The sequence below is a fragment of the Giraffa tippelskirchi genome, chromosome 7 (assembly GCF_054371585.1).
Source record: "Giraffa tippelskirchi isolate mGirTip1 chromosome 7, T2T-mGirTip1v1.2.pri, whole genome shotgun sequence".
NCBI classification, from domain to species: Eukaryota; Metazoa; Chordata; class Mammalia; order Artiodactyla; family Giraffidae; genus Giraffa; species Giraffa tippelskirchi.
The window spans coordinates 147213636-147239715 of record NC_137281.1 but is presented as its reverse complement, the minus strand read 5'-3'; the positions used below and the strand labels follow the sequence as shown (position 1 = coordinate 147239715).

At 44.9% G+C, this 26080-nt stretch overlaps 1 protein-coding gene across 6 annotated transcripts in view; it reads right to left on the bottom strand.

Moving 5' to 3' along the window:
- The window catches only part of IFT43 (intraflagellar transport 43), a 106106-nt gene extending 80136 nt beyond the window's left edge, over positions 1-25970 (bottom strand). For 3 of the 6 annotated variants that reach the window (XM_081509334.1, XM_081509335.1, XM_081509336.1), the window contains exons 1-2: positions 22053-22126; positions 19053-19145 (exon numbers count right to left, since the gene is read on the bottom strand). In XM_081509334.1, coding sequence (XP_081365460.1) covers positions 19053-19145; positions 22053-22106 — 147 coding nt within the window. In that variant the 5' untranslated portion in view covers positions 22107-22126. Of the gene's footprint in view, positions 1-19052; positions 19146-21861; positions 22127-22363; positions 22570-25341; positions 25409-25707 lie in introns of those variants that run through there. The other 3 variants (XM_081509337.1, XM_081509339.1, XM_081509338.1) reach the window with 2 other exon arrangements.
- Between the last annotated feature and the right edge of the window lie 110 nt (positions 25971-26080).

The window sequence follows — 26080 nt, the reverse complement described above, 5'->3', positions numbered from 1 at the left end:
TCACTTCTCTGCCAGGCTTTGATTTTTTGTTTCCCAGAGTAGGGTATCTAAGCCAATGGTGTAAGCAAGATGATTGGGGGTGGTACACAAACGTGCCTCTTAAAAATTGCCACGTGTGTCTCCGACATAAATCACAGCAGGATCCTCCATGACCCACCTCCCAGAATATTGGAAATAAAAGCAAAAATAAACAAACGGGACCTAATTAAAATTAAAAGCTTTTGCACAACAAAGGAAACTATAAGCAAGGTGAAAAGACAGCTTTCAGAATGAGCGAAAATAATAGCAAACGAAGCAACAGACAAACAATTAATCTCAAAAATATACAAGCAACTTCTGCAGCTGAATTCCAGAAAAATAAACGACCCAATCAAAAAATGGGCCAAAGAACTAAACAGACATTTCTCCAAAGAAGACATACAGATGGCTAACAAACACATGAAAAGATGCTCAACACCACTCATTATTAGAGAAATGCAAATCAAAACCACAATGAGGTATCATTTCACACCAGTCAGAATGGCTGCTATCCAAAAGTCTACAAGCAATAAATGCTGGAGAGGGTGTGGAGAAAAGGGAACCCTCTTACACTGTTGGTGGGAATGCAAACTAGTACAGCCACTATGGAGAACAGTGTGGAGATTCCTTAAAAAACTGGGAATAGAACTGCCATATGACCCAGCAATCCCACTGCTGGGCATACACACCGAGGAAACCAGAATTGAAAGAGACGCGTGTACCCCAATGTTCATCGCAGCACTGTTTACAATAGCCAGGACATGGAAGCAACCTAGATGTCCATCGGCAGATGAATGGATAAGGAAGCTGTGGTACATATACACAATGGAATATTACTCAGCCATTAAAAAAATACATTTGAATCGGTTCTACTGAGATGGATGAAACTGGAGCCCATTATACAGAGTGAAGTAAGCCAGAAAGAAAAACACCAATACAGTATACTAATGCATATATATGGAATTTGAAAGATGGTAACGATAACCCTATATGCGAGACAGAATAAGAGACACAGATGCATAGAACAATCTTATGGACTCTGAGGGAGAAGGTGAGGGTGGGACGTCCTGGGAGAATAGCATTGAAACATGTATATTATCATATGTGAAACAGAACACCATTCCATGTTCGATGCATGAGACAAAGGCTCAGGGCCGGGGCAATGGGATGACCCAGAGGGATGGGATGGGGAGGGAGGTGGGTGGGGGGTCCAGGAGGGGGAACACATGTAAACCCATGGCTGATTCATGTCAATGTATGGCAAAAACTATTACAATATTGTAAAGTAATTAGCCCCCAACTAAAATAAATAAATTTATAAAAAAAAAAAAAATTGCCACGTGTGGAACTTCCCAGGTGGTCTCGTGGTAAAGAATCGGCCTTCCAATGTAGGGGATGTGGGTTCGATCCCTGGTCAGAGAACTAAGATCCTATATGCTGGGGGGGCAACTAAGCCCACGCACCACGACTAGAGTCCGCACGCTGCAACTATGGAAGCCCGTGTTGCAGCTGGAGAAAGCCTGTGCACCACAGTGAAGACCTGACATAGCCAAAAAACAACAACAAGACACACAGCCATGTGTGTATTTTAATACGTATCGGGAAAAATATAGCTTTCACAAACTCCACTTTCTGTTCAAAAATAAATCTATTTAAATATAAACAGGGAGCTGATTTAAAGAAAACTGTTAACACTCATGCGAGTGGTATGTGAATACCCAAAACTACCAAAACCGTCTGGGAATGCCTGAAGTTTGGGAACCCTGCCTGCTTCATGGCTCATCATCATCTCAGGAGGAGATGCTCCAACTGCCTCCCTCCCACCAGACTCCCTGCCAACAAGCCCTCCCCCCTCTAAACTGTCCTCCACGTAGCTGCCAGACTCACCTTCCTAGAAAACAAAGTCAGCAACATCATTTGCTGCTTTAAAATCTTTGTGGAATCCCCACAACATAAACCCAAACTCCTCCACTTGGAATGTCAGGCCTTCATTCCTAAGACACTGAGTTGTTCTCTGTGCTCTGGAAACACCAGGCCCCTGAGAGACACAGGACTTAGTATAGCTTTTTCTGCTGCCCTTTCCTCTCACTGGCAAATCTCTCCTCGTTTACTGCAACCCACCTCCCAGGTCACCTCCTTCGGGACACCTTTCCTAAGTCCCAGGCAGGGTCAGTTGCTCCTTCCATGCTCCCACTGATGCCACTTAAATATATTATAATTCTTTTGTCTGCATAAAAGCCAGACACCAAATTGTAAACATCCATTGGATTATAGAAAAAGCAAGGGAATTCCAGAGAAACTTCTACTTCTGTCTCATTGATCACACTAAAGCCTTTGACTATGTGGATCACAACAAAGTACAGATGTTTCTTAAAGAGATGGGAATACCAGACCACCTTACCTGTCTTCTGAGAAATCTGTATGCAGGTCAAGAAGCAAGTTAGAACTGGACATGGAACAACAAACTGGTTCAAAATTGGGAAAGGAGTACGTCAAGGCTGTATATTGTCACCCTGTTTACTTAATTTCTATGCACAGTACGTCATGTAAAATGCCAGACTGGATGAGGCTCAAGCTAGAATCAAGATTGCAGGGAGAAATATCAATAAACTCAGATATGCAGATGACACCACCCTACGGGCAGAAAGTGAAAAGGACCTAAAGAGCCTCTTGATGAAGGTGAAAGAGGAGAGCGAAAAAGTTGGCTTAAAACTCAACATTCAAAAAACAAAGATCATGACATCCGGTCCCATCACTTCATCACAAATAGATGGGGAAACAATGGAAACAGTGAGAGACTTTATTTTCTTGGGCTGCACAATCACTGCAGATGGTGACTGCAGCCATGAAATTAAAAAACGCTTGCTCCTTGGAAGAAATGCTATGACAGACCTAGACAGCGTATTAAAAAACAGAGACACCACTTTGCTGACAAAGTTCCATATAGTCAAAACTATGGTTTTTCCAGTAGTCGTGTATGGATGTGAGAGCTGAACCATAAAGAAGGCTGAGCACTGAAGAATTGATGCTTTTGAATTGTGGTGCTTGAGAAGACTCTGGAGAGTTCCTTGGACTGCAAGGAGATCAAACCAGTTAATCCTAAAGGAAATCAGCCCTGAATATTCACTGGAAGGACTGATGCTGAAGCTGAAGCTCCAATACTTTGGCCATGTGATGTAAAGAGTCGACTCACTGGAAAAAGACCCTGATGCTGGGAAAGATTGAGGGTAAGAGGAGAAGGGGGTGACAGAAGATGAAATGGTTGGATGGCATCATCGACTCAATGGACATGAGTTTGAGTAAACTCTGGGAGATAGTGAAGGACAGGGAAGCCTGGTGTGCTGCAGTCCATGGGGTCGCAAAGAGTTGGACACAACTGAGCGACTGAACAAAAGTTTGTGGGTCTATATAACTAGAATATAGTTATCTTACCCATTTTTGCATTGGAAAGTGTATATGAAATGTACGAATAATAAGTGAATAAATGAATGAAAGAATAAAGTGCTCTTATAAATACATCAATAAAAATATGTACAAATGGATGGGCAAAAGGGGGTATGGGGGATGGAGTTCTGTTATCACTGATAAAGAGTAAAAAACAGGAAGAGATATGGGAAAAAGGGAGAAGCAGAGGAATGCTCAATAACAGAAGAAAAGGCGAAAAAAGATCTGGGAAGGAGATGTCATGAGTGTCATAATTATTCATGCAATTCTTTCAACAAATATTTGAGAACCTCCCTGGTGTGGGACTGCCTCAGGTGCACGCCGCCCCTCTCTGACTGCTTCCCTGTAAGTACAGGGAATCCCTCGTTGCTCAATCAAATAAATCCTGCTCCAGAGGGAAGGTCTGGTCTTCCTGGACCCTCTTAGTGGCGTGAATCACTCTCGACCCCTGAGTCCTTGTCCCTCTTCTCTTATCTTGGTTCTGGACGCCACAGGGACCTGCTGTTGCCCTCTCCCCTCTGGCCATCCTCCTTGGCCTCCTCTTGTGAGCTCTTCTTTGGCTGTGTGTGCCTTAGACGTGGGTGTCCCTCGGGTTCTACTGATTCCCTTTTAACAAGAGTTGGGCTCTCATTCACCACCTCAGTAGGAACGACTCCCAAACCTTTAGCTCCAGCTCGGAGTCCAGTCCAAAGCACAAGTTCCATAGTCAAAGCCTCCTGGACTGACCTCTAGCTAGTGGTCTCACAGGCTCCTCAAACTAACTTTACCCCTGAACTGAACGCATCACCCCCCTACACACACCTGGTCCTCATTCACTGGACTGGGGACCTACAAAGTGTAGCTCACGGGAGCAGAACAGGCCCTCCTAGAAAGTGCAGGTAGTGCGGGAGACGGACCTGAACAATGACAAAGACATACAGTGACCAACTGCAGGTGAGATGATAGAGAAAACACAGGAAACTGAAAAAAAAAGTACTATGAGAGAGTACAATACAGGAAATAATAAGATTATTCTCATTTAAATAAAAGAAAGGATACACAAGCTGAACCCTTCGAAGAAGTTGCAGCTGATAGGGACAGAGTGGAGGGATAATGTAGGTGATGAGTTAATCCCACTAGGGGATTATAAGTATTAAAAAAAAAAAAATACGGGAGACCCCTGCAAGTTAATGATGACTCAAAAGAACAGGTTTGCTTAAGCACAAAGCCATGCAGCAGAAGCATGGGACATGCTCCAAAACAATAAAACAATGGCATGAGACCCACATTCTGCCCAGTAAGCTCAGCAAGTTAATGATCCCTAGGACATGCTCTCTGCAAACAGAAAAAACAGTACTTTGTGGACCCTGCTTGGCTGTGTAGGGACCAACAAACCCCCCTGCTCAACCTGGAGGAGGAGCTGATAATGGAAGCATGACATCTACTCAAGAATGACAAAGACGTTCTTTTCCCTCTCCCTACTTTTTCTTTGACGGTAGCCCAGTACATTCTCAGGGCACAGCATCCTCTCACTGGTCTGCTTGTCAGTCTCTCAAGTGTCCCAGTCTGATAAATTACTTATTATCCACCACTTTGCTCTTGCTGAATTCTTCTCTGAGACATGAAAGACTATGGTACTGGAGCTCTTAGGAGCCCCGCAAACACCACCAAATGGTTTCAGAGTCAGCCCAGCAAAGAGTCTAGATAAGTACTCCAGAGAATTCTATTCTATGGAATTACAGTGCTCTAGGGAACTAGAATCATCCAGCAAAGTAAAGACTCCCTATGACTGCCACAAGGGAGCAGGTGTGAGATGGGGGTGGAGACACAGGAAGGCACAAATCACAAAGGGGCAAAGTAAGCATTTGGGATTTTTTGCCCTGAGGGCAATGGGTGTCCTTTAAATGGCTCTGAGTATGAAATGAATTATGCACATTTTACAGGACCACTGCAGCTGACCTGGAGGAGGACAAGAAAGTTCAGTTCAGTTGCTCAGTTGTGTCCAACTTTGCGACCCCATGGACTGCAGCACGCCAGTCCTCCCTGTCCATCACCAACTCCCAGAGTTTACTCAAACTCATGTCCATTGAGTCGCTGATGCCATCTAACCATCTCATCCTTTTATCCTAAAAGGAGAGACCAGTCATGAGGCAAATAACTCAGTCCAGGAGAGTTTATAGTGGTTAAGTTTGAGCAAGCTCCAGGTGTTGGTAATGGACAGGGAAGCCTGGCATGTTGCGGTCCATGGGGTTGCAAAGAGTTGGACATGACTGAGCAACTGAACCGAACCCATTTCTTTACTTCTCGATTTATTTTTTCCTACCAGAATGCTATTTACAGTCAAAGATTCTCTGAAGTCGGCTCTGGGAACTTTGCTTGAAATAAAAATCAATTCTCATTACAACAAAAGTATTATTACTATGAAAATTTTCATGTACAAAAAAAAGAAAAAGAAAATCTCTGAACATAAGCCAGTAGTCTACTCCTCCAAGGAGTCAAACCAAATTCCAATATTACAATAGAGTGTGACCCACAGCAAATGGGTCAGATATGACTGATAAATAGATTATTTCCTGCCATATCAGTAAACAAGGATGTCACAGTCATCAGTGATTGCAGCCCTCCAATACTGAAGGCGGGAGAAGGGGACGACAGAGGATGAGATGATTAGATGGCATCACAAATTCAATGGACATGAGTTTGAGTAAACTCCGGGAGCTGGTGATGGACAGGGAGGCCTAGCATGCTGCAGTCCACAGGGTCGCAAAGAGTCAGACACAACTGAGCGACTGAACTGAACTGAAATGGCTGAATATGAGCTGGTGAGCCCTAAGGGCACTCAAGAATACCTGCCATCTAGCAGCCATCAGTCTGTAGCCACTTCCTATGGTGAGCCACAAGGATGCTCCAGATGTCAAAAAACACAAGGTACTGGCCCCAGATAGCTGATGTGTTAAAAAAGGAATGATTTCGGTGAGCCCAGACTCTTGCATCTTCCCATACACAGAAAAGCACTAAATTCCTTAACTTGGGTTATCTGGTTTTAATTAACAATAATTTTTGATGTTCAGACTCCCTGCCCTTTGTTGCAAAACTTCTATATAACCTGGGTCCTCCACTTGCCACCTTGGAGCCTTGTCTCAGGGCTATTTAAGATGCTGCCTCCCAGGCTTTTAAGCCCTAAGAATTTCTGCTGAATAAACTATAACTTTTTAGGTTGTGACTGAACTTTTAGGTTGTGACTATTTTTTAAGTCAATTCGACCTATGGTTGATAATCATGGATGTGCAAATTAGGAATGCTAAGAGGACAAAGACAAGGGTTCTCATCTTTCTTGAGGCAACAAAGTAGTAAGAGGTCACAGGCACTAACTGGGCTTATATCATTGGTTCATTTACACATGTTTTTATTAAGCAGCTAGTATATACCTGTAATTAGCAGAATCTAGTTGACTTAGTCTCTTATTTTGTGAAATCAAAAGACATTTTCTAAATCCTATCAGATCACGACTAATTCAATATTACTCCCATGATTTCTCTCCTAGAGTTACCAGGATCTAACACACACACACACACACACACACACACACACACACACACACACACACAATCTATCCTCATAGGAAGCTAGGAATTCTTAGGATATAAATTAAGTATGAACACTGCAAACTACTGGTCTATTAAGCCCTTCCTTATAAAGAATGAGCCAGAAGAGTTCCAAGTCATCAATATTATACTTGAGCACATCTCAAAAGTTCAGAAAACATATATGCATAGGGAGAGAAGTGTAATGGCTACATTGAAGATGCATCAATGAACAAGAAACATTGAAAAATATTGAGATGTCAGAGTCTAAATCTCATAATATTGCCAATTATTTCAGTGTCAAACAAGAAATGCTGGCCTCATATGGTTCATTTTCAAAAAAGGCAAGGGGGCTATTTTTCAAATACTGGAAAAATGTGACATTGTTTGCACAAGTCACTGAGGACCACTTCTCCATCGCCTACATGGTCAACTGTTCCACTAACAAATCCAATGTGCCATGCTCTCCCTCACCTCACCTTGGCATGTGCTCATGCCTCTACTTGAAGTATTCTCCCTTCCTTGGCCCACTCTTTCCCTTGGCTAACTTCTACTCATCCTTCAAGTCTCAACTCAAACATGATTTTTTCCTAGCCCACCTTTCCAGATGTCTGTAAGAGTAAAAGGGTTCAGTGATAGCATTCCCATATCCTTCTGTGCTCACCCCAACCTGGTGTTTAGTTCTCTGCAGCTCTGAGAGGAAGGTTCTAAGTGGACAGGGAGCATGTCTGGTTTATCATCAAACTGCCAGCTTCAAGCACAAGCCTGGCACACAGAAAGCTCTCAATCAAGTTTCATAAGTGAATGAATGAAGAAATGAATAGATGTCATCCTCTACTCCAAGGTCACTGAGATCACCAAGGTCACTCCTGCCCTCTTCATTTTTGACGCATGTGCCCCAGAGTAACAAAATATTAAGTCAGCAATGAAGGATCATTCTTTGGAAAGACTGCCAATCTCTAGACAGAAGGTCAGGTTTTGAAAAGAAGATGAAAAGGTGTTAGCAAATAAGAATATCTCTGTATCATGAACAGAACTGCACCTGAGGATAAACTGATAATACTTTCTAATTCTCATATGACACAAATGATGACAATAATAGTTAGCATGTGGCAAGCACTGTCCTAAGAGCTTTATACATTCTCTTATTTAATCTACCAGCAACCATAGGAGATAGTTATTACTATCAGCTCCGTTCACCAGATGAGGAATGGGTTGAGAGTGGTTAAGCAAACTGTCCAGGATAGACACTGAGGAATTGGCAGAGCTGAAAATAAAGATAAAATGATCATCGTTTCTTCTTCTCAGGTTGTGTAGATAGTAACAGTAGCTAACTTATTGGAGCACTGAGCTAAATAAACTCTCCCATGTAGTTCTGACTTAACCCTCCCCATAGGTGAGGGAAGGCATTTTAGGTGCTCTTCAAGCACCACCTTTCTGGAAGGAAGCTGGCTTTACAAATAGTAGAAGGAAACATCTACTTCTGCTTTATTGACTACACCAAAGCCTTTGACTGTGTGGATCACAACCAACTGTGGAAAATTCCTAAAGAAATGGTTAATACCAGACCACCTTACCCGCCTTCTAAGAAATTTGTATGCAGGTCAAGAAGCAACAGTTAGAACTGGACATGGAACAATGTATTGGTTCCAAATTAGGAAAGGAGTACGTCAAGGCTGTATATTGTCACCCTGCTTATTTAACTTCTGTGCAGAGTACATCATGTGAAATGCTGGGCTGGATGAAGCTCAAGCTAGAATCGAGATTGCTGGAAGAAATATTAATAACCTCAAATATGCAGATGATACCATCCTTATGACAGAAAGCAAAGAGGAACTAAAGAGCCTCTAGATGAAAGTGAAAGAGGAGAGTGAAAAAGCTGGCTTAAAACTCAACATTCAAAAAACAAAGATCATGGCATCCAGTCCTATCACTTCATGGCAAATAGATGGGGAAACAATGGAAACAGTGAGAGACTTTATTTTCTTGGGCTCCACAATCACTGCAGATGGTGACTGCAGCCATGAAATTAAAAGACGCTTGCTCCTTGGAAGAAAAGTTATGATCAACCTAGACAGCATATTAAAAAGCAGAGACATTACTTTGGTGACAAAGGTTCATCTAGTCAAAGCTATGGTTTTTCCAGTAGTCGTGTATGGATATGAGAGTTGGACCATAAAGAAAGACGGGCACTGAAAAACTGATGCTTTTGAACTGTGGTGTTGTAGAAGATTCTTGAGAGTCCCTTGGACTGCAAGATTAAACCAGTCAATCCTAAAGGAAATCAGTCCTGACTATTCATTGGAAGGACTGATGTTGAAGCTGAAACTCCAATATTTTGGCCACCTGAAGCGAAGAGCTGACTCATTCGAAAAGACCTTGATGCTGGGAAAGATTGAGGGCAGGAGGAGAAGGGGACGACAGAGGATGAGATGGTTGGATGGCGTCACTGACTCGATGGACTTGAGTTTGAGCAAGCTCCAGGAGTTGATGAGGGACAGGGAAGCCTGGCGGGCTGCAGTTCATGGGGTTGCAAAGAGTCGGAGACGACTCAGTAATTGGACTGAACTGAGCAGGAGGCGTGAGGCACTGTCCTGGGGCACTGACAGAGCCCGAGGAAGTGCTGTAGGGGAATTGTGAATGCTATTTGCAACCGTGTGATCTACATAGGGAGCAGCCCCAGGGATGGGTCGGTGAAGCATATGGGCCCAGCTCCGAGGGAGAGTTGAAAAGTCGGGGATACGGAACGTGACCTGAAGACAAAGTGTAGAAAACACATTCCTTGTGAACGAGTCCATGCTGGATTCCCCCGCGTCCCTCTCTGAACAACGTTGTCAGAAGCATCATTCAATCCAGCCCGTTGGAGAGGGACTACGAAAAAGGCTGAAAAATGTGACTAATCTAGGAAAGTTATTTTTGTGAGAAACAAGAAAAAATGTCACCAAAAAGGGTCAGCAGATAACCCTAGCTGGGCTGAAAATAACTGCCCGCTGGCAGACCAGTCAGGAATAGGCGGAGGGCAAGAGACGTAATACAATGTGCCAGGGGAGCTCCAGCTGAGAGGAGCTGCTGGGGGATGAGGAAACTGGCCTAATTTGGGAACATGAGCCCAGCAGCATTGCTCAGATTCCTGCAAGAGAATCTGGCTGAATTTCAGTTCTGCGTCCTAGGAGGAACACCAGAGGGATAGGGGGTGGGGGCGGGCGGAGGAGGAAGAGAAAAAGAGAACAGCTGTGTTGCAAACGTTTTTCCAGACAAGTGGACGAATAAGGATGATCAAGTGAGAACTCACATCCTCGCCAAAAGGATTCCAAGAGGAAAACCCAAAAGGTCTCTCAGCTCCCTCTGAAAGCCTTTCTCTATACTGGGACGTCTGTGCATCTACCATCCGGGAGGTAGGAAAAGTTAGGTGGTGATTAAGCACCTGCTTGGAAGGAGAGAGAGGAGAGTCACGTGTTAGCTGAAGGACTGTGGACAGGTCACTCAACTCCTCGAAGGCTCAGCTAAAATGACACCTACTTCAGGAGTGACCACAAGGCTTAAATAGGACAGTGCGTGTAACTGGCAGCTGCTCCAATGTCAGCTATCGGTATTATTATTACAAGGACAATCTGCAAAATGGAAGCTAAGCTACAAACTGGTCTAGACCCAACAGAGAAATACTCATGCAGAAGACAGGCAAGAGAATTCCCTGGCAGTCCAGTGGTTAGAACTCTGTGTTCTCACTGCCGAGGGCCCATATTCAGTACTTGGTTGGGGAACTAAAAATCCCACGGGCCTCACCAGGCAGCCAAAAAAAAAAAACCCCACCAAACAAAAAACAGGCCAGCCCTGAGAGGCTCTGTAGTGAGATTCCTCTTTCCCAACCTCAGTGTACGGCAGTGCCACTTCACAGGAGAAAGTGTCCAGGTCTTTTCTTGAGGTTGAGTAGGTGCAGCATCATTTGAACTGACACCCAGTCAAGCTCAGGCACAGAAACCCAGTTTAATGCCCAGGGCTGCTCTTCCAGAGAAAGTTATTCACTACAGATGTGGAGATGCTTATCAGGGCACCAGTTAAAGTGTCCACAACTGTAACACCAACCTGAATTGCTAACTGAACCATGCATCTAGTGATCTAAGCTTGATTGGTGACAAGTGGCAAACACACACACACACACACACACACACAAAGAGGGGTGCAGTCATAAACCTTCTAAATACTTACAATTTCTTGAGAGGTGCCTGTGTGCAGGCACCTTTATGTGCATTACCAAATCTGACCTTTACAACAACCTGAAAAGCAGGCAGGACTCTATAGTCAACTCTGAGCTAGTAAGACTACTGGAAGAGCTCATCCTTCTGGTCCATCAGTATGATCAGACAGGTAAATTCTTCCAAATTATTTTAAAATTTATAGATTGACCAAGCAACTAAAGGGATCTTTCCTCTTCTTTCAGAGAGGGAGGAAGAGTCTAATTACCTGGACTGAGTCACAGGTACCCTACAGGTAGAAAACCCTGAACGGTTACAGATAAAACAGGAAGAAGGAAAAGATGGAGGAGGGACAACATTGCCAAGTGCAGTGTTGGAACTTCAGGGAGTATAGATTTTCTCTGAACTCTATACAACCCCAAATTAGAAAACTGGAGAGGAATGTGGATTATTTTTTCTTTTTTTGGCTACTAAAAATAATTCTTTCCTTTTATACCCAAGCCTACAAGAAAAAAAAAAAACCTTTGCATACATTTTTTTTTAATTGATATGTCATAAATTGCCTACTCAGTGATTCCTCTTCTCCCTAACCCCCCAAGCCCCAACATGATGGGTATGGCAACGTGCCCAGCTGAAAAACTTCTTTGAAATTTAAAGTGGTTTTAAGATCTAGTTATGACCAATGACATGTAACTAGGAAAGTCTACTTGGTGAAGTATCTGGCTATCGTTTTCTTGTTAAGAAGGCACATGGTTGGTAAGAACCCTGGACTCTTCCCCTCTTCCCTCTCTCATCTAGAATACAGATCAGATCCCTGGGGAATAACCGACTATGATGTGAACAATCACGAGAACAAGTTACAAGCTCCAGACGGCAGAGCAGGTGTCTAGAAGGGGTGAGGGTAACATAGGACCTTCTCCAGTGACCGCACCTGCCCTATCCTCCACTGGAGTTCTTGCTGTGAGAAAAATCATTTCCGTCTGCTCCAAGCCCTGGGGCTGAGTTTCTGATGTGTGTAGTCAAATTTAATACCCATAGATACACAAGGATGCCTGAAAAATCAATCCATCCTAAAAGTGCAGGAGTTTTACACTCAAATGGAAACAGGAGCCAGGCAGATCAGATGTGAGTAAAATCTGACCAGGTGTATTCAAGTAAGAAAGGGTGAGCTGGAGAGGGCAGGCCGTGTGGAAGCAAGCACCTTAATCAGCTCTGGCCACCTGCTGCCAGGGGGAATGCCAGCCCAGCATTCCCGTGTGCCAGAACGTCTGGTTTCAAAGAGGAGCCCCAAATCTGGATTTTTCACAAAAAGTTTCCTAATTTACACAAGATAACACCCAAGTTTAAAAAATGCTTAACTCTGTCCGGATCAAAGAAGACTTGAATATAGGCTAAGGTTAGCCTGAAGCCCACCAGCTTTCAACCTCAGTAGAGAGGGTTAAGGCACAATAATAGAATACCCAAGCTCTGGAGAGATAATAATATAGGGAGCACTTATGTGTCAGACTGGGTTAAGGGCTTACTTTACACATGTTTATCTTGTTTTTTCTTTCTGGCCACCTTATTCAATCCCAAAGAAAGGCAATGCCAAAGAATGTTCAATTGCGTTCATTTCACATGTTAGCAAGTCGTGTCCGACTCTTTGTGACCCCATGGACTGTAGTCCATGGAATTCTTCAGGCCAGAATACTGGAGTGGGTAGCCTTTCCCTTTTCCAGGGGATCTTCCCAACCAGGGATCGAACCCAGGTCTCCCACATTTCAGGCAGATTCTTTACCAGCTGAGCCACAAGGCAAGCCCAAGAATACTGGAGTGGATAGCCTATCCCTTCTCCAGCAGATCTTCCCAACCCAGGAATCGAACCAGGGTCTCCTGCATTGCACGTGGATTCTTTACCAACTGAGCTATCAGGGAGGCCCATATGCTAGCAATGTAATGCTCAAAATCCATCACACTAGGTTTCAGCAACATGTGAACCAAGAACTTCCAGATGTTCAAGCTGGATTTAGAAAAGGCAGAGAAAGAGAAGAGAAGTCGCTCAGTCATGTCCGACTCTTTGCCACCCCATAGACTGTAGCCTACCAGGCTCCTATGTCCATGGGATTTTCCAGGCAAGAGTACTGGAGTGTGTTGCCATTTCCTTCTCCAGAGGAAGAGGAAAAGGCAGAGGAACCAGAGATCAAATTGCCAACATCTGTTGGATCACAGAAAAAGCAAGAGAATTCCAAGAAAAGTCTTCCCTTGCTTCATGCTGCTGCTGCTGCTGCTAAGCTACTTCAGTCGTGTCCAACTCTGTGCGACCCCACAGACGGCAGCCCACCAGGCTCCTCTGTCCCTGGGATTCTCCAGGCAAGAGTACTCGAGTGGGTTGCCATTTCCTTCTCCAATGCATGCATGCATGCTAAGTCGCTTCAGTTGTGTCCGACTCTGTGTGACCCCGTAGACAGCAGCCCACCAGGCTCCTCTGTCCACAAGATTCTCCAGGCAAGAATACTGGAGTCTCTTGCTTCATTGACTACAATAAAGCCCTTGACTGTGTGGATCAAAACAAACTGTGGAAAATTCTTAGAGATAGGAATACCAGACCACCTTACCTGCCTCCTGAGAAACCTGTTTGCAGGTCCAGAAGCAACAGTTATAACAGGATGTGGAACAACAAACTGGTTCAAAATTGGGAAAGGAGTATGTCAAGGCTGTATATTGTCACCCTGATTATTTAACTTATATGCAGAATACATCGTGTGAAATGACAGGCTGGATAAATCACAAGCTGGAATCACGATTGCCAGGAGAAATATCAACAATCTCAGATATGCAGATGATACAACCCTAATAGCAGAGAGTGAAAAGGAACTAAAGAGCCTCTTGATGAGGGTAAAAGAGGAGAGTAAAAAAAGGTGGCTTAAAACTCAACATTCAAAAAACTAAGATCATGGCATCCATTCTCATCACTTCATGGCAAATAGAAGGGGCAAAAGTGGAAGCAGTGCCCAATTTTATTTCCTTGGGCTCCAAAATCACCGGGGATGGTGACTGCAGCCACAAAATTAAAAGACGCTTGCTCCTTAGAAGAAAAGCTATGAGAAACCTAGACAGCATATTAAAAAGCAGAGACATCACTTTGCCAACAAAGGTCTGTATAGTCAAAGATATGATTTTTCCAGTAATGTACAGATGTGAGAGTTGGGCCATAAAGAAGGCTGAGTGCCAAAGACTTGATGCTTTTGAATTGTGGTGCTGGAGAAGACTCTTGAGAGTCCCATGCACAGTAAGCATATCAAACCAGTCAGTCCTAAAGGAAGTTAACCCTGAATATTCATTGGAAGGACTGATGCTGCAGCTGATACAGAGTCAACTCACTGGAAAAGACCCTGATGCTGGGAAAGGTTGAAGACAGGAGGAAAAGAGGGCAGCAGAGGAATGAGATGGTTGGATGGCATCACCAACTCTATGGACATGAGTTTGAGCAAGCTCTGGGAGATGGTGAAGGACAGAGAAGCCTGGTGTGCTATGTCCATGGGGTCACAAAGAGTCAGACACAACTTGGCAAATTAACAACATTTTACCAATGAGGAAACTGAGGTTTGAAAAGGTTAAGAAACTTGCTGAGCCCGTGAGCTAACCTGTGGCACAGGCAGGATTTCAGCCCATGGCTGTCCAACCCTGAGGCCTGTGTCCTTGTCCACCCTGCGGGAGGAATGCCCGCTGCATCCGGAAAGCAAAAAACCTGCTTCACATCGTTACTCGTCAGCCTTGGAAAGACTTCCAAATCAGTTCTAAAAGAGACCAGGCTCACATCCTCCTTCTCTGCAGCCCTTCCATAACAAGAGCAAAGCTCTGTCCAAATATTCTTATTCACCACTCACTGAATGAATGAACGTTTGTTCTGTGCCTTTCAGTTTATTCAAGTGCTTTTAAACGCATATCTCACTTAATCCTCACATCAACCTGGTGGTGTTGTTACCACTGTTTGACAGATAATGAAACGGAGGATTAGAGAGATTAGTGGGTTTGTTCAAGATCCAGGCAATTAGCAGAGTCCAGGCTCGAGCCCTGGTCTTTCTGATGCCAAGCCTGCGTTCCCTCTATTTCAGCAGACCGCTGCCAGACGTCCGTCCTTTATGAGTTCCCCGCCTGCTGCCTTGCTTTAAAGTCTTCATTTGGAATTTCTCTGATGGTGCCGTGTCTAAGACTCCACACTCCCGATGTGAGCCCTGGACAGGGAATTAGAGCCTGCATGCCCCAACTGAAAGTTTGCTTGCCATAACTAAAAGATCTCACACAGGTTGCAACTAAGACCAGGCGCAGCAAAACAGATAATAAATAGTGTGTTGAAAAATTAATAAAATAAAAAAAAAAATCATCATTTGTTTGAACTAATTCCTACATGACTCTAAAGTAACTCCAGGACTTCCCTGGTGGTCCAGTGGTTAAGAATCTGCCTGCTGACACAGTGGACAGGAATTCAATCCCTGCTCCAGGAAGATTCCACATGCCACGGGGCAACTAAGCCCATGTATCACAACTACTGAACCTACATGTCACAACTACTGAAGCCTGAATGCTCCAGAGACCGTGCTCTGCAACAGGAGAAGCCACCGCAATGAGAAGCCAGCAAACCACAACCAGAGAGTAGCTCCCTGCTCGCTGCAACTAGAGAATGCCCGTGTGCAGCAACAAAGACCCAGTGCCAGTGCAGCCAAAAATAAAATAAATTAAAAAAAAAAAAGTAATTGCAGTATGTCTGACAGCCCCCAGGTACCATATTTATGTTTTCATGAATAGCTTCATCCTAGAATATACTCAGTGAGAGGACAAAAATAAATATATCAAGTAATATATTCAGAACTGGAATGCAAATGGGCACACACACAAGTCTTGGAAATCTAATTTTAGAAAGAATCAGTCAAAAAGTCCCACACAGCACAGTGTGCATCTGGCCTGAGGGAGGCTGCCCACACTGCTTTAAACCTCAATTAACTCAGGGAGAGGAGGAATCCTGGAATTCTTACTGGCATTTTGCTGTCAGAGGCACCAGGTAGGTGAAGAACAGAATGACTTTTCATCATGTTCTCCCAGAAAAAATACTAAGGCCCAGAGGGTTTGAAAAAAAAAAAAAGGTACATGGCTTGGTGGAAATAAGTGGGTATTCCAAAAAGGCTGACATGCTGATAGGTGTATTATTATGGAGTTAGGTGCTCACAGCCCTCACTCTCACCTGAGCTAAGGGGAAGGGAATCTGCCTACTGACCCCAGCCTGGGGGCCAGATCTGGAATGTGGGGGGGGGTCCCCACACAAAGGACTTCAAGGCCATCAGGACATCTCGGCCCATCTTGGGCTCACTCACCTCGCCCCTAAGGTGGCTATAACCTCCTTCACAATGGGGTTGGCTTGTAATTAGCCTTCGTGACTGCCAGTGATCATGCGCATGTAAGCTCCATTACCGTATGGGATTTGTCTCTTGCTCTCTGAAATATGCCAAGCCGCTAAAACGGTGCCTGGCACACAGTAAGCATCAATAAATACTTATTAAATAAATGAATTAATGATCTGGGGGTGGGATGGATCTTCCCTGGCCCACAGGCTAAAGTGGCCAAAGGCCAAGAGTAGACTTCTATTACGCTGTTCACTGGCTGGCTCATCTTCTCCTCACAGACATACACCACTGCAGTTCAAGCTCCTTGAGATCCAGGGTTGGGCCTGGTATCTCTTCTTTCACTGTCTCCCCTCCATTGTATCCCTTTCACTATGCCTCCAATGTGCCACTATCTGCCACCCCAACCCTGTAACACTCTTCTTCAGCTTCCAAGGGCCCTCATCACACACTATGAACTTCACCCCCCTCACCCTCTGCATGCCTGCTCTGTGCCAGACATTGTGATAAACAAAGGGGATAGGGATTTCCCTGGTGGTCCAGTGGTTATGACTCTGCGACTCCACTGCAGGAGGCACAGGTTCGATCCCTGGTTGGGGAACTAAAATCCCAAATGCCAATGCAGCATGGCCAAAAGAAAAAAATGGTTTTTTTTAAACACCCCTCACCTTTCAAATGGAAACATCTTCTGAGGGAGCCAAGAACATAAACAATTAGAATACAATACTTTGGGTTGGCCAAAAAGTTCATTTGAGTTTTTCCGTGTGCGCCTATGGAAAAATCCGAATGAACTTTCTGGCCAATCCAATAAGCTCTATAAAGGAGGCACTATGGTCAAAGTCACAAACTGACAACCTTCAGGCCTAATATAGCCCATATAGTGATTTAATGTTTATAATTAGTCACTGATGTCTAAAAATGTGTTGCTTTTACGTAAAATTTTAGACTGCCAGAGTTTCTTGGAAAATCAGAAGAGCTGGCAGTACAGGACCTATATTCTCCGGACATCAGTGGCTGTGACCAGGTAGTGGTTACTCCAGGTAGTGGTTACATGTGGCCTCTCACAGTCCCTCCCCAACCTCTCTCTACTGACTTCAGACTATGAGGCCAAGGGTTGGCCCCCAGTTTTTCTGTGTTGGCATGGTTGTTATCTGGGGTCACCCTGGTGGCTCAGTGGTAGAGAATCTGCCTGCCAATGCAGGAGATGCAGGTTCAATCCCTGGGATGAGAAGATCCCTTGGAGAAGGAAATGGCAGCCCACTTCAGTATTCTTGCCTGGGAAATCCCATGGACAGAAAACCCTGGTGGGCTACAGTCCATGGGATTGCAAACAGTTGGACACAATCTAGCAACTAAACAACAACAACAAATAATTGTTATCTGAGAGGAAAACTGATTCTCTGTACCCATATTTCTACCATCAGTGAGAAAATAGAAGAGAAACTGAAAGGCCCATGTGGAGCACTTGAAAGCATGGTAGAGAACTTATTTCTGAAGAAAGTGAAGGATATTCCTACTTATGTGATATGTAAGTCAGCTGTGTCTGTCTTGTCCGCAGCATGCTGTGCTCACGTACCTATCTGGTCCATCAGGCCTCCCAGCAGAGCTGCCCTCATAAACCCACTGTAGGCTAATGAGCTGGGCAACTGAGTAGCCATGTTCCCTGTTGTTCAGAAACTCACTCTCTAGTGGGCCAGACATGCAAACAGAAAATGAGTGCCTAATGTGAGTAGTTCTCTAACAGGTACGATGGCAATTGAGAAGTACGAGCCCTAAGTCAGCCTGGAGAAGTGAGGAAAAGCCGACAGTGAGAATTACCCTGAAGCCAGCTCTAGAAAAGGGCAGAAGTTTCTTCAAACAGGGCAGAGGAGGGTGAAAAGAAGTCCTGAGTAAACTGCCAAAAATAGTGCTCTGGCATCAAAAGCATTGCTCATCAAGATTACCCACCCTCCGCAGAGAAGCTGGATAAATTCCCACGATTCCAGGCCACTTGGAAAAGCTTCCAAGAAAGCAAGGCCAGTACCAGTTACGGGTTCCCTTCCCGCCTGAAAACTGTAGAAAGCGCAGGTCACCACTGAGAACAAAACGTCCAGTTGTGTAGTTCAACTTTACGTCACCAGCATGCCTCACTGGCTTTTATCTGGCAGGAATAAAAACCCGGATTTTGGCTGGATTTTGAAAGCTCCCAGTCCCTTGCTTCAGTTAACGTACAAAACTTCTTCACTGGGAATATAAAGCAATGCACAGAAACTACTCTGGCATCAAAAGAAAAAAGTTACTCTTTCATTTCTTGCTAATAGGACAAAGGCTGGGGAAGGGAATTCCCAAATCAAGATAGGAGAAAGGCTGACATTAAAGAAAAAGAAAAAAAAAATTATATGAAAGGCCAAATCCTTGCTCATTGAGTAATCGCTAACTGTTAAGAGCTGAAAACTTTTTCAGAATTTTTTAACACCCACCTCTGCAGTCAGAGTCGAAGAGGAATTCTTGCCACTGAGATGAGTCTCGGCTTGGGTGGACTCCTGTTGAGCTCGGCGCCCCATCTTGGCCCCCTGTAAGGAGAGATGAGGGGTGCTGCTGACTCAAACGTCTCTGAGCCACTATGAGGAAGACAATTCTGCCAAGGTAAGCAAGGACTGGATTTCTGATGACATGGGGTGGATGGGATTTGAGCAACTCGAATATACTTAGAAAATGCTCCAAACCCTTCAAACAAAAGTGCCTAAAGTCAGTTCTATATGGTAGGGCAGGAAACCCATGCGTTGATCACTTAGAAAATGCTCCAAACCCTTCAAACAAAGTGCCCAAAGTCAGTTCTATATGGTAGGATAGGAAATTCATGCGTTGATCACAATGTTTTCTTTTAATGGCCATAGACCTATTCTACCCAAAGAAATGCAGCTAGAACTTCCTCTAGAATGGACAGGGAGCTCCTGCCACAGCTCAGGCAGAGTATGGTCAAGGCTCCCATGTCCCAACGTGGGATTTTAGGAGGGCCTAATTTCAAAGCTGCAGCTTGGCATGAAAATAGTTATCAAAAAGGCGTTTGGTGGGAGAAGAAATTCCATGGAAACTGAAACCAGAGAAACACAGACAGCATTTCCTTTGACGTATATGCTAATTGGATTTGCACTTACAGACTTTAAAGGAAAGCTCTTACAAGAATTTTTTGAGACATCAGCTTTGGGAATCAGAACACTTCAAATTCTGAGTCATCAAAGGAATCATTTGCAGGTGTTTCCCAAAGCCCTCCTAGGGTGGAGGGCTCCATCTGTGTCTCCAATGCCTCCCAGCACACACAAACATTATTTGGGCAGGTTGGAGGGTGTTGAAATGTTTATATTTTTCTTTTTTGCTCTTTAAAAAAAAAAACAGCATTACTGTAAGCATTTTTAGATCTCATCTGATGTAGCTTCATTTGATTTCACAATAATAGGGACTGGGACTGAGGCCATATTACAAATGATGTAATTGAGACCCAGGAAACAATAAAGTGGCAGATAAACATAAGAGCAAAATCTTCTGCCTTCAAATTCTGAAGGCTTTTTCTGTGCCCTGCTGGAATTTCAGTTTTAAGATGTTCTAAGAACTGAGTGCATCAATAAATTGAGAGAAGTTACATGAGAGCTGCATAAAAACCCTTATGTAGTGTTTATACATGAAATTCTAATCAATTCATTCAGATTTCAGGAATGAGAGAAACAACATTTTGGACAATAAGCAGCTCACTTTCTTCCCAAGGCAGACAATTCTACTCCTTCACCTGTGCCTGCCCTTTCCCGTGTATGATAACATTGGGTATCTATCTGAATATGGCATATTACATGGAGTGACTGTGCTCAAACTAAACTTCAAGGATCTTGTCTCTGCTGTTTATAGATGGTTTCTCTAGTACATTTGTCAAGTATTTTAAGGTTTTAAACTTTTTGAAGACCCTGTATAAATCCATAGGAATGACTGGTAGAGAAAGTACATTACTACCTGGTTTTATATATTTTAAATGTATGGTCTCTTTATTGCCCATCTTCCTCCACTGGAACATAAGCCCCATGAGGGCAGGAGCTTAGTTTTTTTTTCACTGTTGTATTTCTAGCACCTAGGACAATCAATGCCTGATACACAGAAGGAGCTCAGTAAATATGTGTTGAAAGAATAACTCAATAACTACACTCATTTTCTCCCGGTACTAAAAAAGTACACCTATCAAGAAAGGCCTGATGACATAATATTCTCCTGGGTCAGTCAAGCAACCTGCTTCTTTCTAGAACAATTTGCTCCCATTCCTCATATCTCCTCTCTAGCAATTTGTAGGCTATCCGATGTTACTAGGGCACTTCAAAACATGTAGTTTCCACAGCAGAAACTAAAGACTTCTGGGCCAATCTTTTAGTGACTGTGATCTTCAGTAATTTTAAAGGTAAAAAGGCTTGGTGAGGCCGTGATGGAATTAAGACACACACAGACACACTGAACTTGGGTCTTGAATCTAGCTCAGTTATTTATAGATATGTGCTAAGCCGCTTCAGTTGTGTTGGACTCTTTGAGACCCTATAGACTGCAGCCCTTCAGGCTCCTCTGTCCATGGGATTCTCCAGGCAAGAATTCTGGAGTGGGTTGCCATGCCCTCCTCCAGGGGATCTTCCCGACACCGGGCTATAACCTTGGGTAAATCACGACCTCAGAAGCAAGAGCCGCTAACCTCTTCTAATAACTCAGCATATGCCAGTTACTGTGTTAAATGCTTTCCAGGCACATCTCATTTCATCTTCACCTCCTTGAAGGAGACATAAATCTCCACTCTAGAGATAAGGAAATCGAGGTTCCGAGAAGTTAACTTTCTTTAACCCATGCAACAGCTTTACACTCCCTCTGACCTCTGGGCTCCCCACCTCGCCCCTGGCCACGCCCTCGCTCTTTAAAACTGAGGTAACGCCCACCTCCGCTGGGGATGAGTGGAAAGAAAGGCCCTCCCTAACTCCTTTCCCTCCTTCCATGCTTAAAACAGTACGGTTTTTACATCAAATCCTGGCATGACACGGCCGAGGGAAAAGCTCCAGCATGAGGGCAAATGTGACCCTCGCCAGGGCTCCTCCAGTCACTCTCAGATCTATCTGTCCATCCCAGGGAAGTTGGCAAGTTGGAGCTCCGGAGAGCGGAGAGAAGCTGGGAAATTTCCCACCGTTCTCACAGGCCGGCAGGGGCAGGATCTGTTTTCCAGTCTTTGAGAATTTTAAAGAAAGCAAAGCCTAGGCCAGCAGCGGAGCTCACCGCTGCCTCAGGGGCGGGGCGAGGGAGGCCGCCTCTTCGCCGGCCTCACCCCCGCAAGGCTCAGAGCCCGCTGGCTCCTGGCGCCAGGGACAGGCTGGGCAGAGGCGGCTCAGGGAAGCCAGGGCCGGCGGGGTCGCCCCTCCCCACCCGCTAATTCTTGGCCCCGGTCCCCGCCCCGAGTCGGTCCTCACGGAGGTGGCCGGGCCGCGACGCCGCTCCTCGCCTAGGTCCAGCAAGTCCTCCATCTCTGCGGCTGCCTGACGTCACTTCCTGGAAACCCAGACGCTCAGTCGCGTCCCTGACGACGGCTCCGCCCTTTCACTCCAGTACTTAAAGGGTCCGCTTCACAGTTCCCCGGAGTGTATGTGCCATCCTCAAATTTAAACCAAATCTTTCCTAAACCTACCTTTTCTGACATTTGGAAGGAATCTCCACATATTAAATCCTGATGAGGGTGCTCCTGTGGGACAGTGAAAAATTTTAGTCTTTAGAAACTGCCTACCTCTGTTCAGTTCAGTCGCTCAGTCCGACTTTTTGCGACCCCATGGACTACAGCACGCCAGGGCTCCCTGTCCATCACCAACTCCCAGAGTTTACTCAAATTCATGTCCTTTGAGTCGGTAATGCCATCCAACCATCTCATCTTCTGTCGTCCCCTTCTCCTCCGGCCTTCAATCTTTCCCAACATCAGGGCCTACATCTGTAGCTCTGTTCAAATAGGTAAGTTGTAAAGGGCAAAGCATTACTATTAATAGTAGTAATTATTCTCATCCTTTTCATGTGTATAGCTCTTGTCAATGTACAGAGGACTTTCACAGTTATTAGCACATGGAAATGCATAACAACTTTGCAGGAAGCAAGATAAGTTATATTGTCTCCATTGGACAGACATCCTGAGGGTCAGGTGCTAATAAATGGTTTATGATGAAAAGTGCAATATACCTAATTTCTGCCTTCAAGAAGTTGATAGAGCAGTTGAACCAACACATCAAATATAAGTTTCAAAAGTACAAATAACCCCTTCAACACCCCATGAAGTGAGCAAAAGTAGTATTTCTATCCAACAATTGAAGACACTCAGGTGCAGAACAGTACGTTGAGGAAAATCACCTGAGTATTAAGCAGCAGAGCCACATGCTTTTCTGACACCAGGTCTTACTGGTGTTTTTCTCTGGCGTATATTACTGGGTGCCAGCCAGCCAGCCTCCTGGGCCAGTAGAGGAAGATGGCCCCCAAATTCCCAGCCTAATGGGACTATCGAGTCTTCATTGACTCTACAGGTAAGGTTCCCTATGTCAATAACACTGACCAATCCTTGGTACTGGGGACTCCCACCTGGGACCCCAGAACTTGAGTTCATGGCCCTGAAAGTGAACAGTGTCCCCAGCATCATCCTAGGGGTAAGGCTTTAGATGGCTTCTCAAAAGCAAAGTCGTGTAAGAGGGATTATCAACCCTAAAACTGGAATGTAGGATTTCTTCAATCCCTAGTAAATGATTAGGTCCAATCATTTATCCACACGTTTACTGGGTAGGGCTATGTGTTAGCATGCCTGTGACAACAACAGTACTGCCTGGATGTCAGAAGAGTTGAAACCTTATCCTAGCTCGGCTGATACCTACCTGTGTAGCCTGGCAGAACTTTCTCAGCTTCCTCCCTTGTAGTGATTCTTAGAGATTACCCCTAAAACCTTTTACTCACGAGTTCTGATTCTCAGTGAGAGTAATACGCTGTTAGATTTTAACCTGAATAAACATTCACTGCCAAAGATCTAAGATGGATGAAATATAAGCTCCAGTGAAGCCCTTGTTCTGTTCTTCCTGGTGCCAGATGAGGAAGAAGGGATTAATCTTAGGATTTTCCCATTTCTTGTGATTGCTGTCAAACAGTAATCAGTATGGAGGCTGCAAAGAATAAAGAGCTTTATTGAGGGGGCAGGGATCTGAAAAATTGCGATTCGGGAGACACAGATTCTGGTAAAATCAAGAGTGTTCCAGGGAAGAGGAAGGGAAAGGAGATTACAAAGGCAAAGGCCATGAGGCTGTTCTCTGATGCAAGAAAGGAAATATTTGTCCTTAAGGAATCAAGAGTTGTTTTAGAGTAAGGGTCTGAGGCAAAGAACTGATTCATTGAAAAAGACCCTGATGCTGGGAAAGACTGAGGGCAGGAGGAAAAGGGGCTGACAGAGGATGAGATGGTTGGATGGCATCACCAACTCAATGGACATGAGTTTGAGCAAGCTCCAGGAGATAGTGAAGGACAGGGAAGCCTGGCGTGCTATAGTCCATGGGGTTGCAAAGAGTCGAACAGAACTGAGTGACTGAAAAAGAACAACTGACAAGTAGACAAGCTGTCACAAGTTATTATAAGATAGGGGTCTGATAAGTATCTTGAATTTCTGGCAGATCTTCTGGATGTCTTCATTAGGACAGCGAGTGGACAAAAGGTCAGGTTTTACCCAGGCTGAGACTCACATAATTCATACTTCCTTAATGGCCTCCTGGTTCCTTTTTAGAGAGCTCTTTTAGGAATATCGACTCCATTTCTATTTTCTTTCCACTTTTTATAGCCACACCACCACCACCAGTTTCCAAACCTTCACTCCCACTTCTTGAATTCCTGAAAGCAAAAGGTGCTCACTCTGGGCGGAAAGAAGCCCTGGAATAGTGGCTTCCAAACCTTGCCGGGCACCTGAATCACTTGTGAAGTTTGTTAAAAATACATGTGCCAGAGCCCCGTCCCTGTAGACTCTGATTGGTAGAGGTGGTATCCAGAAGGATGTAACTTTAACAATTTTCCCTCCCATTTTGCAAGTATTTACTTAAAGGTCTCAGTAAGGCCTTCTCTGATTTTAAATTGCAACATCCCCTCAACCTGGGCACTCTGTCTTCTCTGGTTTATTATCCACCATGGCACTTACCTTTTATCACACCACATTATTTATGTATTTTAATTCACTTATTGCATTCCCCATGGTCCTACCTCCACTTCTAGAATGTAAAGTCCTTAAGGGAACGATTTGGTTTGTTTTGTTCAGTGCTGCCTCCACAGAGCCTAGAACAGTGCCTGGCATATAGTAGTTGTCAAAAATATTTTTCAAATGATAGCTGAGTTCCAGAGGAAATAGAGCATAATATTTAAGTGCACTGGAGGACGGCATGGCAGCCCACTTCCATATGCTTGCATGAAGAATCCCCATGGACAGAGGAGCCTAGTGGGCTACAGTCCACGGGGTCCCAGGGAGTTGGAAACGACTGGGCGACTAAGCACACTACATTTAAGTGCATAGATGCTGGCAATAGACTTCCTGGGTCCAAATCTCAGTGTCGACTCCCCCTGATTATATGACCTAAAAGTAATTCAAACGAAAGTAATTCAAATTCAAGCTTTTTAAACCTAGGATCCCTCATTTCTTATGGAAATAAAAATTATGTCTTCCCAAACCAGAGAGCCCGTGTTAAATATCACCCCACCACTCACAAGCAGTGAAGCCTCTTAAACAGGTCTGTGTCTCCATTTCCTCAAGTTAAGCTGATCAACCACAGCCCTGGGGATGCAGAGAACGTCCTTTCCGTTACTGTCCTAGGATCCAGGGTCAGGAAGGCTGGGGCGAAGTGGGATGGGGTGGTGGGGAGCAGCACCGATTCCCTGGAAAGCGGTCAATTCGGAGATCATCCCGTGTCGGAGCAGGGTGGGGTGGTGGGGGGGTGAGTGGGTAGTGGTGTGGAGGGGGCGCGGACATTGTGGTTTGCCCTCCCGAAACTTTTGGTGAGAAAAGACCTAGAAACTTAGGCTGAGAGAAGGAACGAAGGCGGAGGAAAAACCCCAAAAAACCCCTCCCCTCACCCATCTGGGAAATGGGCTCGGGCCAGCTGCTGACTCCGCGCTGGCTGGCGCAGCTCCCCGCGGAACCCTCGGCCGGGGAGGGAGGCCGCGCACATCTGGAGGACATTTCTGCGAGAGAGACGGCGGAGTGGGGCTCGGGGAAGGGAGAGGTGCCCGTGTGCGCACGTGGGGCCCAGAGAGAGAGAGAGAGAGAGAGACAGAGAGAGAGAGAGAGAGAGAGAGAGGCTGTTCCCCAGGGCACCCCGTCTTGTTTTTCCTCGCCCTCTTTCGAGCCCTTATCCCTAGGTTCCCGGCATCACACACCTCCCCAGCCACCCCCCAGCACCCCCCAACCAGCCCCTAACCATCCCCCCACCAGCCCTCCCTCCAGCTC